Genomic DNA, 18,379 nt, shown 5'->3' with positions numbered 1-18,379 from the left:
TGGAATCAAAATTAGGAGCAGCAAAGACAGTAGACTCTTTCCCACTGGCTTCTAGGACCCTCTTTGCATCTCTTACAAGTAGGAAAAATCGCCATTTCGGAGAAGATAGATGTTCGTAGGCATACCATAGAAAATACCCTGACGTGAGGTTTCAGAGCTTCAGCCAGTGCGGTAAGAACTGGCACTTTGATGGCACTTAACTAATTACAGCTTGTAATTACAACCAGTAACGTAATAGAAATAAAAACAAAAAAGTTTGTTTGAACTTCCCTGCTACCCCGCACTAGCACGCTTGTTTTTATCTCCAATTCCAGGTTTTTTTACAACTTTTCCAGAGGTGGCCAGCAAGACCCAGGTTTATCTTCCTCTTCTGTCCTTCAGTGCTCCTTGGCCAGCCCAGGGCACACGTTTCCAGTCCCTCTCCTGTCCTGTGCATGGCCGCAGCTTGCCTGGCAGCACTGGCCACTGCTCACGCTGCTTTTGCCGCAGGAGAGGCGAGGGGAGCCTACTGCCTGGCAGGCACCCTTCCCACTTGCATGGCCAGGCATGTACGTTGCTGCGAGAAATGTGATAATGGGTTTAGTTCATTTTAAACTCACGGCTTGTGAAACCAATAATTGGGAAGGCAATTATGGCTGCCTGTGTCTGGCCAGCCAAGTCCTTTTTAGCCTGGTGGAGTACCCGAGCGCTCGATGGTGAGCGTGTTTAGCAAAGCTTGAAGTGCAGCAACAGGATTGCTAAATGAAAAATGAATCTGTTTTTTTGCAGCTATGATCCTCCACTTTCCTTCTGTTTAAGGCTTTCCAAGCTAGCTTCTTAATTTTTAGATGTTTAGAGGTAATGTGTTTCTCAGGGCCTTGTTTTATTTAAGAAAAGGAAAACAGGGCTGAAAGACCTCTGCTGAGATCCTTCCAGAGATGCCACGCCTGGGCGCCGTTGTCCAAACCCAGCTAGCCGGGTTTGCGGAGTGGTGACTGCAAGACATCCGCTTCTGTGCGCAGCACATCCAGAATACAGAGCACGGAGTTACTTCTTTGAGACTTAAACATTGCAAGCAAATTTTGAAGATGCACGCATTCAGTAATTAGTATGAATATTTGGTAATTGTTACTAATTGGTGGCTGATTATCTTAGAAGTCATGTCATGTACTTTTCTGTAAGGAACTTACTATGGCTGCATATGGGGTGGGAAAGGAAGCTGCCATACTTTCACGTCTTCATCCCTTTGTTCACGTGGTGGAGAGAAAAAGGCTCAAATATCTCTGAATCATTTTTGTTTAGACCTGAAAACGGTGTATGGGAAGGGCCATGGATTCCCAGTGTTCCTCGCTGTCTTCCCCTGTAACCTTAGTAACACCTCTTTGTCCAGTTTTAATAATATCTGTGCTTTTGTGCAAGTTAGTGCAGAATTTCAGATGTCACAAGTTGGTCGTTGTTTTATTTGGGGTACAGCAGGTACCTGGGTATTGAATTTCAAATGTGGGAGTGAAAGTTTCTGTCATTCATCTGGATAGATGCTGTGTAATTCAGAAACACCTTAGGCTGGTGCTGGGGTACACAGTTTTTTGTAGATGAGTTATATTTAGCCAGATAAGTGCTGACATACATATGATGATGAAAGGGCAGAAACTTCTTGCTGACTCCAGTTCTTGCTGCCTAACACCATATTGTGAATCCAGGCAACATAAATGTTTAGATTTGTATTTTAATATCTAGAAAATATATTCTAGGGATGGTTTTGTATATTCAGTCAAATAGTGAAGACAGGGACTTTGTCCTAGCCTGGTTGAAAATGAATACTACACTACTATACATTAATGTATACTATATATTGTAAAGAACACTTACAGTAACCTTAAAATGCATTATCTTCCGTATTGTTACAGAGCAGCAGTTTACAAATGCTTGGAGTGATTAGGTTGACATGGTTTATGTGTAATGAGCAGCCACTGGTGAAGCGAGTAATTAAATGCAAAGTATACTTGAAAATGTAATAATACATTGAAATTCAGGGTAGATTATTTCCAACCATCATTACGAGAATCTGTCTTACCTCTTTGTATTCCAGTATGAATAGAGATTTCTGGCAAAATGGAAATGCAATGCATTCTTTCCTTCCAGTGAGGACACTGTTTTGGGATGGCAACAATTAAGAGCCTTTTTACATAAAAAACTCTGTTATGGGAACTTGAACTAGAAATACTGTACGAAGTAGTACGAATAAACCAAAACCTTTGTCCTTCCGGGGATTTAATTTAAACATTTTTTTACTTGCATGATGTTATCTTGGTAATCAGTTCAGTGTTTCTCGTTGCTGCTTGTTGTATTTTGCTGTGAACTTTACTCCTGATTTCTTTTTTGTTCAGAAAAGTGGCTTATCCTTGTCCCTAGAGCATAGCCTAGCTGTTCAGGCTGGCCTGAAAAGAGTCCTGCAGTTATTGAGCTCTTGTTTTGGCTGAACTTTTTAAATGTGTATCACATTAAATATATACATTTCATTATTGGTTTCCATTAATAACCTAGGCTGAAATAATATATCCATTTCTTCTTTTGCTTCCCCCACCGAGCTGCGTAGTTGTTCTGTGGTGGATCAAAAATGTTGCTAAAGCCTTGTTTAAAACCAAATCCTGTGACTTTTGTTTTCTTAGCAGATGGAAGTTTTATTGGCAGTCCATAACACTTAGCATGCTTACATCTATTTCAGAAAATGGAAAGAGATGGTCACAAAGTCAGAATTTAAAAAAATAGTTTATAAAAAAACAACAGGGTTATATGGCAGGTTGGCGGGTGCTAAACCATCTTGTAGCTATTGGTGTTTTTTTAACTGGTGTTTAATGAAAAGAGTTTTTTGATGGAATTAGGCCAACTGATTACATAGTAAATCAGATGGAAAACAAAAATCCTCATCCCAAACTGCGTCTCCTTTAACAGCTATATAGTGTTAATATTGTACATAGGCCTAGGACTCACAATTCAGTTAAGATTATTTATCTATTGACAATGCAAATTTATCCAGAATTGGAGCAGTGTTGTTGGGGTGGTTGTTTTTTTTTTTTAGATGTGTTTTTTAATTAGCGCCTACCCCCCCCCACCACATCTGCCTCCCCCCCAGTCTGGAAAGCAGCCAGCGTGGCTTGTGAGGGATCTTCTTGTCTCTGGAGTGAAGTGACACTGGGGTTGAGTCCAGTCATGGTGGCCTGTAGCTGAAGTAGAGGAAGTATAGCTTTTATGGGTTGAGGGAGAAAAGGAAGTCTGTACAAAAATGGAAACACGGCAATGACATCAGGATTGTTAAGATAAGGTGGTTTTTTTAAGCAGCAAGTTTCCCAAAGCATATTCTCACTAGTGTGTTTGTTTTTTTATAGGGAATTTTGGATGCAGTCAGCTACTCTCGTAAATTTCCCGCTACTCTCGTAAAATGTTTTTAGTGTTTTTTAGAGATACTTTTATTGCTGCTGTCGTAAAAGGAGCTCTTTATCTGTATGAACAAAACATAATGGCACAAAATAGGCCATAGTTGCAAGATTATTTAAATTACCCGGGCCTCTAGGATTCAAACTCTGCACGGAGGGGACTTTCTCAGACATTTAAGTCCTTCCAGAATCCCAGTAGACAATGTGAGGAGAAATAGGAGTTAGCCAGTGTCCCCGAGGAGATCAGGGGGGACTGGGCTCTCACTGCCATCCTGCTGCCTGACAGCGTGACACAAATATTGCTCTGCCGAGCCTCTGTTTGCGGGCCTGCTTCTTGGCAGGCGGCTGTCATCACATGTGTGGCCAGATCGTCTTCAGCTGGCGTACACTGGCATAGCTTCGCTGAAGATGCTGCACCGAGTCCCAGGGTTGGTGGGAGGCAGAGCCGCTCGGGTGAGCGATGCTCTGCGCTGGGCAGCTGCCTTCTGCTCCCGCGCTTCTGTTACATCCAGTGCCCGCTGCCCGGCTCCTTGTCGGTAAATCAGCCCCCGAGTTGTTTATAAAACTGTCGGCAAAGTCGGCATGGTTTGTGGCATGGCAGTCCTTTCAGTAGCGTTTTCTATTGCCATCTGCCTGTGTAGACCATTACAAAGCCTGTTAAAAATGAGGTCTGTGCTCCTGGTGTGCCCACCTGGATCCACAGGTGCTGCACAGAAAGTAGGAAATTTGAAAGAACATAGGTGGGAGGCAGTTTTTACATTTAAAGGCATATTTCTATACATTTGGGACACATACAGGTAAATTGTGCGACTGTTCCTGGGAGTTTAGTACTTTCCATTGTATAGGAAACACAGACATCTTAATGCTTGTTAAATTGTAGTGAACTATTTGAAAATAAATAACTTAAGGTTTTAAGCAGCAATGCACCAGCAGCAAGGGAAGATGCTAAAGCCCAGTCAGGTTGTACTCAAGAGATGACAGACATAGTCTGTCAAATGCAAGTCTCTGCATTTGCACATCAGTGTGATAGGTCTGCTTATTGTAGTGTTTGCTGATCCTTTGACTAGGCAGTTCAATACTTGAGCTGTCTGCTCAATAATTTTTTTGCTGTTCAGGGAAAAATCCAAGCTGAAATTTAACTGAAATTGGAGAAGACTGAGGTTTGACTGCAGCGTGGTTTTGGGCATAACAAAAATTGACTGCAGATAAGTTAAGGCATAAACTATTGAAAAATTGCAGTCTGCACATCCTCTGTAAAGAATGAAGAAAAATTTCTCTAAATTCCTCAAAATTTGTGTTGGTGTTGAGCATGCTTTAAATTGGGCGGGACTTCCATTGCAACGCATGGTCTTGATTGCAGCATCTAGTTTTTACTTTCATTAAAAAATACGAGGCAGGAAACATGAAATTATTACTCTACCCTTAATTGGTTTAGTGGTGGACTTGGTAGTGGTAGGTTAATGGTTGGACTGGATGATCTTAAAGGTCTTTTCCAGCCTAAATGATTCTATGATTCTGTGATTCTATGTGGAGTTCAGGACTAGCAACTTGGTTATGACAAGATACCACCAAATACAAGTTTCTATAGGCAGGTTAAGATGGCTGTTGCAATGAAAAATTATTAATATACTGCTGAAAATACTAACTGTGGTAATCATTTAGCTGTCACATGGAGTATTCTACTTCCTCATTTTAATAATAATAATGAAACAAGCAAGAACTTTAACTTAGAAGTAAAACCCTCAACCTAAATATATACCATTGTCTTGACAACTTCAAAACAGAAACTAAAACACTTTTCTTTTTTTGTTTAATAAAGTTTCTGCTCAGAAACCAAAGCAAGAAATGACTTTCAGTTTTTGCAGGAAGATTACCAAACTCCGTGGTTGAAGCGGCACCTGCCTCGGTCTGCCAGACTAGGGCTGCCACAGCACCGTGCTGCTGTGCTTGGTGAGCAAGAATATTTCAAAATGAGCAAGGGAAGAGCACTCTGTGGCCCGGCTCACGCCTTTGAAGAAGTTCATGGACATGGTCATACTCTGAGGTGTGGAAAACTCAGAGGAGAGTGAGTGGGAAGGCCAGTGCTTGCTGAGAAGCAGTGGAAGGAGTAAAGCCAGATCAGACCCCAAGCATGAGCTCCAGTGAGGAAGGTGTGGGTAATACTGAGCTGCTGTTCCCAAGCGGCGGCACATCAAGTTTCCCTTGCCCAGTGGTGATGGAAGGGAAGTTGTCAAAGGCAGGTTAGGGTAACTGCAGACAGAAGCAAAGCTAGTTTTTAAAATTTGCAGATGGTTTATAAATCCTGTTTCTGTGACTGAACTTCCAAGCGATGTCAGTTGCCTGAGGCCAGGTTGCAAAGGACTCGGTTGAAAGTAAGCTGAAGGTTGCTAACGGCTTAAGGGTGAAAATATGCAATGAATTGCATAGAAAAAGAGTTAGCCTATTATAAAATGGCTTGTATGAGCAATAATTAATCAAGTGTATGGAAAAAACTGTGTAAGTTTTTATCAGCAGTTGATACTGGAGGCAATAAGGTGGCAAATATGAAGGTATGATGACAAGAAAAGCCAAACCATTAGGGAACAACATAAACATGGAGTTTGAGAACAACTAAGAGAAATGCAAAGTATTGGAAGTAAGCAGAAATAAATTGATGTTACGGTGTTAACATCTGGCTGTCTGCAAGACAAGCTGTATCCACAAAATTTTTGCTGAAACATGTTATGGACTTAGAGGACCACCACAAGCCTCAAAGTAGTTAAAAGAATATGAAGGATCGGGAGGAAGTTCCCGATAAGATGTGACAGAACAGTTAACTTATCTGGAAAGACATATTGGAAATTGTCTGTATTATCTCCGAACTGTGAGTGATGGTGAAGCAGAGCTTAAAAGTAGAGGGGTCCTGGTGGTTAATCCATGTGTTTGCCACAAAGCGAGGAACCTGATCAGTCAAGTGACTGTGGCTCTCGGCGCTCCCCACATCAGCGGCTGCTTGTGTAGGTGGTTGGGTTTCCAGCAAAAGACCCCGTACCCTTCCAGGCAGGGCAGGTGTCTCAAGTGGGAAAGTCTCTCGTAGACATGGATGAAATAAAATAGAAGAACTGCCTGTGGAGCAGGAGAAAGCTACTGGAGAGTGGCCGCCCAGGGAAACTCTTGGCTTTCTCTCACAATCACCTGCTTTTAAAACAGAGAAGATTCTCCCTCCTCAGTCTCTCAAGGACGGGTTTGGAAAGAGGTTGTTTCCAAACACCTGTTGGAAACTGAGGGAAAGGGTTAGTCTAAGCATTAGATTTGGCTGTTTCTGGCCATTTAGACAAAGGACCTGAACCGCTTGGCAGCACGTCTGCAACCTTCTGAGCACTTGCTTCTGTGGTTTTTGTTATTCCTCACTTCCATTGGCTTGCATGGGGCTGGCTGTTAATTGTGGCGCATTGACATATGAAAACCAAATCGTTACTTGAATATATTTGAACTGTGTTTGAATAATTTTGATATATATGAGTAGACTATCTGGTATCACAGTACAAATACTCTGCTTTTTATGTTTTAGGCTTTATTTGTACAACTGTAGTCCGAGTCTGCAACTTTTTGTGGTCACTGTTTAGGTCTGTAAAGAAAACCTAATGATGGATGACATAATATGTTGGCTGAAACTGAGTGAAATATTACAGTTCCATAAATCGAGGAATTTTTTTCCCCCCCTTTGGTAAAATCTTGGATTTATTAGGTTAAAAAAAATCATCCTGATGAATACCATGTTCAGTGTGGCGTTGGAGAGTAGGGAAGGAGGGAGGCTGCCCCTCTCCCACGCTCTCGGTGCTTTCTCCGCTAAGGGTTGCGCAGAGCAAGGAGGAAGCTGCTGGGTCCTGCCTCGTACGTGTGTGCACCAGCACCCTGCCGCGCACGGTGGCTGCAGCAGCTCCTGCCCTGCGCAGCACCGTCCTCTGCGCCGGGTCGCGTGGAAATCCTGGGGAGGGAGGAAAAGGTATGTGGTCATGCAACGGAAGACCATATGCAACGGAGGGGATGGAATTCAAGTTGTCTATGTACCTTCGTGTGGCATTATATAATTTCTAGGGGCTGGATATCGGAACTTGGCTGTTTTCAGGCTTTTTTTTTTTTCTTTTTTCTTTACTGCATCACTTCTAAGTCAATTTTGATGAAAATGGAAGGCAACTCAGCATCTGTGAAGATCCTCAGAGACTCAGAAAAGGGCTTACTGTAAACCTAAGAATTTTTTTTGTTCAAAAAATCATTAAATCAGAATTAAATCTGTGTTGTTTATGTGTCTTCTAATTCTATGTGATCACATGCTGACTATTTTGTCTTCCAGGCAGATTTTCTTGGTAATGTGTCATCTGTTTGTGTGTGAAGAAGTGTAAAATGACTAATTCTTTCTACTATTTACATTCATAAAGTAACAATTCTAGTTCTGTTCTTGCAGCAACTACTAAAAGCCCTTCAGTGGAAACAGTAGAATGAGACAATTAAATCGTTGGTCCTAAGTATTTATGCGTTAATGATGTTATATACTTCACCGAACAAACCAAAATTACCTTGGCAGGATTGTCTTCCCTGTGAACTTAAAATCACTTGCACCGTTTTTATACCTGCCAAGGTTTGAAAGCTATAAACAGGGAGATTATGTGGGGAGAGGAATGTATTTTTATATATTTTTATGCATAAATATATACACTTACACATTCATTTTTTTGAGCACTGAAAAGGCAGAGGAGTAAGGGGGAAGAGTTTACATAGGAATTTCAGCTTATTGGTGCTGTTGCTATCTGGGGATGACACATCCTGGATTTTTCCACTGTAAAGATCACCAATAATTTAGAAGTATCTGAAAACCCGGTTTGCAAGTCCTAGAAGGCGTCTGGATTTCCCCGAGGTGATGCGTGCGGCGTGGAAGTACCTCTGCTCAAGGCGGGACAAGCAGCCATTTTCTTGGGCCGTATTTTGCTTGGCTGTTTGGGTTGGGTGGAGGGCTTGCCTCCCTGGTGCATCTCCGGGACTTATGGCAAGTTAGCCATTGAAACTCCTGATATTGAAAGCATGGATATCCAGAAATAACTCTAGTAGCAGATGCTTCTGGTAGGCTCTGTGTTCGCAGGGACAGGAGGAAGCTCGCAGGCTGAGGGGCTGGAGGAGCTCGGCCGACGTCCGGCAGGAGGAGAGGCTCGCGACAGCCTGCGAGATAGGGCTGCCCCCGTGAAGCTGAGGAAGCGCAGCTGGCCAGGGAAAAGTATTGCAGAGGAAAATTGAGATCCTGGACTTTGTTTTGCTTGCTGGGGAGGCGGAGTGGCTTGGTTTTGCTGGCTTTCCATGCTCTTCACTACAACTCTGCAATAGGTCTCTTTATAAACACCAACACGTTGTACTGCAGAGAGGTAGCGTGTTTGTTGAGATGCCTCTCTGCTTGGGAAGTCTTTGCTTACGGCAAGCAGCAGACCTGAAGATCTGGGAAGCGCTGGCAGCCAGAGAGACAACGTGACATTGCGTCTGTGTGTGTCCGTGCTCTTCACCGCTAGCCGGGCTCCTCACGGAGGTCCTGCCGGCATCGCTTGCTCCCCTTTGCCTTCTGGCAGCTGAGTTGGATTGTAGCAAATTATTCCGCTCCTGGAGTAAACCCTCATTTACAAATACAGCTGTTAAAGCATCCAGTAAGTGGCTGTCAGAAACGCTTTAATTTCTTGGTTGCCTCTTATCTGGACAAATTCTGCCTTTTTTCCTGGAATTTTAGGAGAGAGGCAGCTAGGATTTCTTTTGCATAGTTAAGCAGCGCAGATGTGTGTACATTAAATATGTTGTATATACTGTGATATTCCAAATACCTTTTTGATTCAGCATTAAGAGCCAACTGCTTGCTTTATCAAATGGACAAGAATTGCTTATTTTCCTGGATAGTCTTTGACACTGTTGAGAAATTAATGGCAGTTTCGGAATTTATGAAGGGCAAAGAAATGGTATTCTCTGATTCAAAGAGCTAATTAGAAGCAAATGCCTGTGGGTATTGGGTTTTTTCCCCCTACATTGTAGGAGCATTAGATGAAAATTTAATAATTGCTTTTAATTTTACAGGCAGCCAGCATCAAGCGTGAAATGACCTTCCCTGCATTTCAACAGGAGGATGTAAAAAGTGACATCAGTCAAAAACTGCCAGACCAACAGTTTCTCCTGTTCACCACAAAGGAAGAAGATTTAAAACCAGCAGAGACCAAAAAAACAAACAGAGCTCATGAGTATGAAAAGGAAAACACTCGTTCTGTTTGTCTTCTGGAACAGAAGCGCAAGGTTGTTTCTTCAAATATTGATGTGCCTCCAGCAAGGTAAGGAAAGTTGGGATTTTTTGTTGTGTTTTGTTTTAAGCTTTTTTTTCCCCCTTTTTTTTTTAATGGCAGATTAGAGGCAAGTTTGGTAAGCAGTACAATGAACTGATAAGACTAGTATTTGTGTCCAAGCAGTCCAGAGTCAATCACAACTCCATTACTTGAGGGATCTGCTAGAAAATTGAAAACACTAGTAGCAGAAACTGAGACCATCTGCAGTGTAGGACTTTGTATTGCTATTGCAATGTTTGTGCTTTTGTAACGTGCTGCAACTGAGATACTCCCAGAAGAGGACATATCTGAACAGGAAAAGGTTGTTGACCCAGCTTCATCCCAAGAAGTAATTGTCTAAATTAGACACAGAATCATCTTAACGGCTAGAATTTTTTTTTTTTTTTACACTGTCATACCTGCAGCCACTTTATACTCATGGAAGTGTGCAGTGACTTATGTTGCGTAGTGTGGATGTAGTATCTTGTGTTCTGTTATATCCCTGTATAGGTATGCAGCTACGTCATAATGTGGTCTATGAAATTAATTAATAGAAAAAAGTAGTGAGGAAAGGCCAATGCAGGGAAATCAGATTTGTACAAAATGGGGACTTTGGTATTGCTTTTTAATTTGTTATTCCTTGAGGATCTGTTGTGAGTGCACATAAATGTTTATGTCCTCAGCATTCGCATCTGAGCAGTTACACTTTTAATTATAAACTATTTATAAGGAATTATTTTGAGAAAAATAGTTGTTCTTTAATCTGAGACTTGGCATGTATCACAGAAAGAAATGCAAGGCTTATTTGTCTATCTTATTTCTTTCCTGATATTTAAGTGGAATTACAGTAAGAGAAGGAGAAACTGAGAATTTCATACTGGCTAGTGATTTAAAGAGAAGGGGCTAGAAAATACAGAGTCTAGAACTTTGGGGAAGGACTTCACTGCTTTGAGAGAGAAAGGGAATGACTCCTGTAGGGAATGCTGAACATTAGTATAAAAGAAACATATCCAGTAATGCTAAACAGACTCACTTGTATTAGTGGTGAAAAACTGACAACAAATTGGGTGTTCTGCGTTGCAAGATGACAAGTGCTTTTTCTTTTTTCCTTTTGTTGCTTGTGATTTCGTGTTGGCAACAGTCTATCTGCAAAGATTTTTTCCTTAACCTGCCTGATAAATTCACCTGCACATAATATTCAGTGAAATGCCTTCTGAGTTTATAGTGCCACTTAAAAAATACGTAGTCAAGCTGGGTGTTTTGTTGGATTTTTGGTTTGTTTGCTTTCTAAAAACCAACATAAACCAGCAAGTTCTGCCACATCATCCAGAACAGAACAACCATCATTTTCCTCTGGCTCTTATAGATGACACCTGTGAAAACTGCAAAGTTCACAAGCATTTTGACAGGGTTTTTTTTCCCCCACATATATCTAGTAAAAAGCTATGCATGAAAAGCTTGAAAGTGTTAGGATACTTGTTTGAGATTTTCACCAGTAATCAACCCTGTGATGGCTGAGTACCCTTCTCATTCATGCTTATGTGTCTCAAAGCAAATAGGATCATCAGAAAATTCAGGTCAGCGGGGATCTCGGGAAATCAGCTAGTCCAACCTCCTGCTCAAACCATATGTTAGCATTTCCATTTTACAATTCAGTCGGCTAAGGTACAGAAGTGCCTTTTTGTGTCCTTCATGCAGATAATCCACCTGAAGAAGGAGTCGAGCTCCCCTTTTCTGTAACTGCAAGATCATCCTTCCTTGGAAGGGTGGCTATTTTTTCCCCAGAAAGGTGAAAAGAGAATGAATAAACATCTTTAATGCCTTCTTAAGATTAATTGTGACACCAGTTGTGAGCACAAGATACTTATGATATGAAATATGTTCATTTGCAAAGATGCCTTCTGAAGTTGTTTGTTGTTGCTGTATTTTGTTGTGAACACATAAATGATCATATTATGTTGATGCATGTTTTCAGACATGTAGGTTGAGCTGCTGCATTAGCAGAATTAGAGATTGAAGTAGAAAACAAACCTGGAGTCTAAATTTGATAGTATGATAAACACTGTCACTTGCAACAGTTTTGAGGACAAGTATAAGTTTCCCTTTTAATATGAGGTGATTTATTGGGCCATTTGTCCACACTGGACAGGAAGAGTGCTAAAACCTTTGCTTGGAGATCTTACTAAATATTTGTTGTTGTAATGATGGGAATGCCCAGTCTCTCTTCCTCTTTGGCACAGTTTGATCTATTAAGTCATATTCTCTGAGAAGTGAGAGTCTAGGCATTTGATGTTCTCCTGCCTCTTTATAAGCCCCTTCCAGTCTTCTGTCTAGGACTGTGCTGATGGAGTTGCATGTTCCCCAGAGATGAATTTCTCCTCTGTTCTCCTCCTGGCAGGACTTGTTGGGTCGACTGTCCTCTCTGATGAGAACATCCATCCACCTTTGCAGCTTGCTGATTGCCTTCACAGATTATTTGTCCTATCCTATTGTGAAAGGTCATCTTGAATTAATCAGATTATGTTTACAAAAGCATGGGAGAAATAAGGAGTTTAATATGATCTTCAGTTTCTTATTGCTACATGCACCTTCTTTACAAAAAAACTTTCAGCTATCATTTTGAAGTAGAAAAATGCTATGGAAGTGAAGCTTGCTATTTATTTTGTTTTAAAACCTTGGTAGAGCTGAGAAGGTTACCCACTTTACTTCAGAAGCCAAGGTAAAGGGTAATGTTAAATTTTGCAGTATCCCACTAAACGCAGGACAATATGTAAGTGATTTTGAGACAGAAGTTTATCATACTGCGGAATCCATACATATGCACAAGGGCATATGTATGGAGTATCTCCATAAGAGCTCTGAAAAAGTGTCTGCAAAAGAGCTGGTAACATGGATAAGTGTACTTCACTTTGACCACAAAACAAAGCCCATCCCATCTTACCTGTTTTTAAGGGTCTCAGTGAATAAGAATGAAATCTTTGTGAGGCACTGTATCCAAAATAACTAAGTTCAGAAAACAGCAGCATAATAAATGTTGCTTCTGAGGCATTCAGCTGCAGGGCTTGCGTTATTGCTTACAGACTCTGAAATTTTAGAAATGTGAAAATATGTTCACTGAGACCCTGGTGTTTCAGGTGATTGGTACTCAGGTGTGCTGAAATTACAGTAGATGGAACTCTAGAGCAGGAACAGGCTGGTGGCCATCTCATGTGCACGTGCAGGAAAACGGGAAACTAATAGAAAAGATGGGACGCTTTAGAGTTTTGTTTGTTAATGAAATCTGGAAGGAAGAGGTAGATCTAATTAATTAATACAGCAATCTAATAACAATACAATGTAATTAATAACCCAACAGTTACACACTTGCCTGGAGCATGGAAGGTGTGGGGTTCAGCTCCTTTTGTTGCTGTATTTGGAGCAAAGACCTGAACTGGGGTCTGCAGTGTACAAGGTGTCTTAACCATCAAAGTCCTGGCATATTGAAGGTGCTTCATAGGGCAGCTCTTTATACTAATAGTGTCAGGCTTAATGTAGCAGACCTGAAATAAATACTTTATTACATGCAAGAGAATTTTAATACTGATATTAAATTAAATTTGAAGTTGATTGTTTACATTTTCCATTTCATCTTACATAAATACTGCAGACGTTTCTCTCTATGTTACGTGCTGTACTGGAAGTGTCTTTTGGATTAAAATAGTAGGAGACCATGACTTTTTCTTACTGCTTTTTTAGGTTTTGGAATGCAAAAATGAAATGAGAGGTTAACAGCATTAAGTCTTTCCCTTTTCAGATTTCTTTGGTCATTTTGAACAAAACTTATGCGAGTTAAATAGTTTTCCTACTTCTGAAGCTCAGATGAGCATAAATGTTCAACTTGAGTAGATGAATTCTTTAAAATAATAAGGAAATTTGAATTCTTTACTTTCCCTTTGAATTTATTGGTAGTTTTGGTGCATAAAGGACTGCTGTCTTGGAGAAAGGGGTCTGACCATTCAGCTATACACTGCAATTATCTCTGAGAATTGAGATGTTATCTGTACAACAGAGGAGAATATGCTTTACATTGACCTCCAGTTCAAACATGAGCAATCAAACACAGCCCAGATCCCTAGGATCTGAGTAGTGAAAGGTCTTTTTCTAAAAAGAGAGTGGTGTCGCTGAGGGACTAATCATCTTGTCTTGTGGGCAGAAGCAAGCAGAGGTCTACCAGCGTTTCGGGCAGCTACATCGGTAGTGGTCATATGTAATCAAAGATGATGTCCCCAGTAGGCAGTGGCATGGATGTTAACAGAGCCTTTTTGGTCGTTTGTATTTTCGTCAGTTACTTACCATAATGCACACTTACTCCCAAAGCAAGTCAACAAGAAAGATGAGAAAAAGCCTGGGCTGCTGATGCGGTGGGTGTGAGTCACGATGTAGGGACCCAGTGCAGGTCAGGCACGTGGGGAACGGCTTCTGCCTGATCCTTGGAGGATGAGGATGGAAGGGTGGGCAATGGAGAGCAGGGGATGACTTCTCCTTTTTTTGAGTAAAATGTGAGAACAAATGTCTGGAAATGGTGATGGGGTTAAAGGTCCTTTCAGACAGAAGTGTTTTGACCAGCTGTAGCTGGAAACCCTTCAAAACTTATATGCATTAGTATCAGAAGTGGTGTCCTTTCTGGTGACCAAGAAGGGAGTAACTGGAAACATCCAAAAGGTTAAGAGAATTAAAGAAGGAACTAGGCAGGCATCGCTCGTACCCCTCTGATGGGTGGGAGTGTTTGAATAGTTTTGCTTTTGTTAACTTGTGCTAGATGACCTCAAAATATTGTGAAATTTGTATTATCCCCTTGCCACACATTCTCCTTTTCCCCAGTCCTCCTGTACCCTATCTTACTGAAAAAAAGAAACATAAACTTTCTAACTTCCTAACCTTTTCTGCATTAAGTTTGTACTCTTAAAAGACAAGCCAAAGCTAAACCTCAGCTGCTTAAGCACTTCCTATAGTATGAAAATAGCTATTGTGCAATAAAACCTTCTAATTCCTCTGCCCTTCTGGTTCACTGCTATTAAGCAGTGACATTTGCCATGACAATAATATATTGGATTTTACTATCTTCTGTTTCTTTTCTATAAAAAAAAGTTGCTCAGTTACTGCGAAATTAGTATTTATTCATGTACCTATACTTTATCTACTAATTAGTTTATAATTTAATGGAAGAATATGTGGAATAATTGAAATAAAGTAAATGAAACATGTCTAGGAATTCTCTTCTCCACTGCCTCTTTAGGTCCTTCTAGAATAGCTACAGAAAACTGGAGCAAAATGAATTGCAGTCGTGTTTTCTGACTGTTAGAAAGAAACAGTATAGGCAGTGCTGCATTTTCATCCCTAAATTATTTTCTTGCCTGGTCTCTCCAGGAACATAGCTCTGGGCAGCCTTCTGATTAGAGAGTGTGTTGTTGATCCATAAAGCCTGCTGGGCATGATTGATTATGCACCGTGCATTTTAGTGGAAACATTTGCATATTTTCATAGCCAAAACTCTCCAGGAGTCTGACTCCAAGATCAAAAGCAGTATCTGCTTAACTATGATATCCTCACTAGGAGGACTTCCCAATCTACTCACAGAGGGAAGAACCTGACGATCAAGTTGTGCTTTTCTGTTTATCCAGAGATGTTTATTCAGAGACTGTCTTCTGTGATTCTTCTCCATCTGTTTTAGAAGGCTCCTCAGTTCTCCTTGGGGGAGGTCCTTTCCTGTATCCCTCACAACTTTGGCAGTGGATTGATGGGACAACTTCAGAGGGCATCAACTATTTGTTGGCTGCTGAGGCTTTTCAGTTAAATGGGTGAAAACAGAAGGCCAAGAAACCAGGCTGTGCTTCAGATTTACTGACTGTAGCTCTGCAAGCTTCTGAGCTCTCCAGCTTTCCTTCTAGCCCAAAAGCACTTCATTGGGGTGTGAGTTCTTCTCCAAGTTTTCTCACCATCCTATAGGTTGAGTGCTTCCATTTCTTAAGTTTTATTTTCTTATGGTGCATCCATGATAGTTAGAAACTTTGAAAATGGTTGGTTTTCATGTAATGAGAATTACTCCCAGAGTCATTCCCATGTTTCAGGGCTTCTGTAAAACTGTTGGTAGTTGGCAATACCATGCGTTTAAAAGCAGCTTCTCCAAATATCCACACCAGCTAATTATTGACGTAGTAAATTGTTGCTTTGTTTTGCTAGACTTCTTTAGTTAAATATATGTGTGCAGCTTGATTGGATTTCACCCAAGCAGTCATTAGGGCTTGATTATGTTTAATATCGATGGTAAACTGCTTGTCATGGTCTGTTGCAAAAAGGTGTGGTGCCTTCTAGGATCTGACTGTTAATGGGAAAAAGAGGCTTATCCAAAGAGCAATCAGAGAATTGGTCTGTTAGCATGTTTTGAAGTAAAAAACCTGCATTTCTCAATGCTGTTTTCTAATACTAAATTTTCTTTGTGTTCTGGAAGGGCTGTGTATGTGCTTCAAGCTCTAGATGCCTTTGATCTGCCTGCAGCATGCATAAGCGATGTAGCAGAAGCTTCTTTGAAAAGTGTAGATTAAATGGCAAATAAAAACCCTGCAGGTAGCTACCACAGAGCCAAACTAGAACTCTAAAAGTCACCTTGCTCATTTAACGGGAATGTCATTTTCCAGATTACTTGCCTGGGTGTGCATAGTGTTTGTTGCCATGATAGCTGAACCAGCTTCTCACGATGCCGAGAGAGATGACAGCGTTCGTGACAGCTTGCAAACTGTTGGAAACTCACCTTTCAAGTGGTGAGATGGTTCAAGTCTCAAGAGTTCTGGGGCACAGAGGACACACTCAGTAGGACTGTCCCATTCAAAGACTGGCTGAACATAGGCATGGTTGAGCTTGTTATAAATAAGATGGCATTTCATAGCCAGGTGGTACAAACTCGGGCGTTAGCATTCCGAAGTCCCCACTGCCAGAGAGCCACAGCGATATGTTGGATAGGATCATTTTTTGAAAAAGGTGTAACGTCCCCTGCTGTAGAATAATTTACTCTGAAAGTGTGCATAATGTGTCTTTATTTTTCAGTGGACTTTGTCAGTTCCCCCATTTCTTTGTGTTGTACTGTGTGCATGTCTGAGAGTTTCGAGATATCTTGTACTTAACTGTATTACTGACATTTCTACAACCATCGTGTTCAATCCATTGCAGTTTGTAGAGGAACCAATTATGTGCCTAGCACAATTTATTCTTTCATCACCAGTCTTAGATACTCTGGCTGGCCTCTCCAGCAGGATTTTGCCAACATAATATTCTCATTAACTGTGAATTTTGGATGAGTTAACATTACTCTTGAAGTATTTTTTTCCCAGTAATGTTCAAAGCTGAGGGAATATTAATCTCATGAATAAAGCAAAGTGCTTTTTCTGTTCTTTACTCATAATGTTTTGTGCTTCATAGTGATTTTCACACAATTTGGTATAATGGCAACTACGTGTGGTTGTGGTCTTTGTGCCTGATTTACTATACTTGATCCTGTGAGAGCAGGATATGATTTAAGAGTGATGGACCTAGCAGGAATATGGATGAAGCTTACTTCTCAAGAATAAGTGGCTGTTTGGTGGGGCTTTTCATAGCAACTGGTCATCACATGGACATCTTAGTTCGTTCCTGGGTTTCCATAATTTCAACTTTCACCCTGTCTTCTGATGTGTGCAGTAGTATTAATTTTAGGAGAGGGAACTTCTAACACAGCTGGTGAGTTTAGCCCTCTGGATTTTTGGCCAATGTTATTGTCCATTTTTTTAACTGTGGACTTGCAATGGCATTCCTAGGGAATGAAATTCCAGTGAAAAGTAAAAGCATGAGAATTTGATAATGCAGTTAAATGTGGTAATGCTAAGTTGTCCTACTGCCTGGCATTGGAGTCTGTATTATTTTAGGTAATTACTATTTTCAAAAGAAGATTTTGCTTGTGCATGTATACATACATATACACACATATATGTATATATACACATAAAAATAAGTTTCCCATTTCTCTAGAAGATCCCGTATTCAAAGCACTCCTGAGAAAGGTTTGTCTTCATCTATAGAAGTATGACTTTCACTTTAAAATCTTCTTCCACTGGTAGCCAAGAAAAAAGGCTAAATAATTTTATCTGTGTGATGGAAATGGCCAATGGACAATGATCTCATTACCAAGCAAATTTCAATGAATTCCTCTAATGTGGCGCAGAGGAAAAATGTGTCCTTAATCTGCAGCGACCATTAAGCACTGGTTCTTGAAGAGCTGCTTTCAGTCAGCATTGCTGCTTTATCTGTTAGCCATTGCTGTGAATGCACGGCTTGTTCTCAGCTCTTCAGTTCCCTTAAAAAATGGAGTGTAATTTCAAAACACTCTTCAACAGCAGGCAATATTCAATAAGAGTAATTTCTTTGTGGTTTGTGTTAGCTGTGGCACAAAAAAAATTTCCTCTTGAAATGCCATCTGTGCTGAGAAAAAGAAAAAAGTCAGTGGGTACATGGTTTATAACTTGTGTATCTGTGAAATGTGCAAGAATGGGTTACCATGTATATGGTTACATTGATTACATATATCATAGCCAAGTGCATAGCTATAATTTTATTTAAATGCTATAAAATGAAAAT

General features: G+C 40.7%; 1 protein-coding gene across 1 annotated transcript in view; it reads left to right on the top strand.

Annotated features, from left to right (window-relative positions):
- Positions 1–9,503: 9,503 nt before the first annotated feature.
- ZNF704 (zinc finger protein 704) overlaps positions 9,504–18,379 on the top strand; it is a 68,297-nt gene continuing 59,421 nt past the window's right edge. Inside the window, exon 1 of the mRNA XM_009489308.2 lies at positions 9,504–9,745. Within this exon, the coding sequence (XP_009487583.1) occupies positions 9,519–9,745 (227 nt within the window). The 5' untranslated portion in view covers positions 9,504–9,518. The remainder of the gene's footprint in view (positions 9,746–18,379) is intronic.

This window comes from Pelecanus crispus, chromosome 2 (assembly GCF_030463565.1).
Source record: "Pelecanus crispus isolate bPelCri1 chromosome 2, bPelCri1.pri, whole genome shotgun sequence".
Taxonomy (NCBI): domain Eukaryota; kingdom Metazoa; phylum Chordata; class Aves; order Pelecaniformes; family Pelecanidae; genus Pelecanus; species Pelecanus crispus.
Note: the sequence above shows the minus strand (reverse complement) of the source record. Positions and strands in the feature narration are given on the sequence as shown.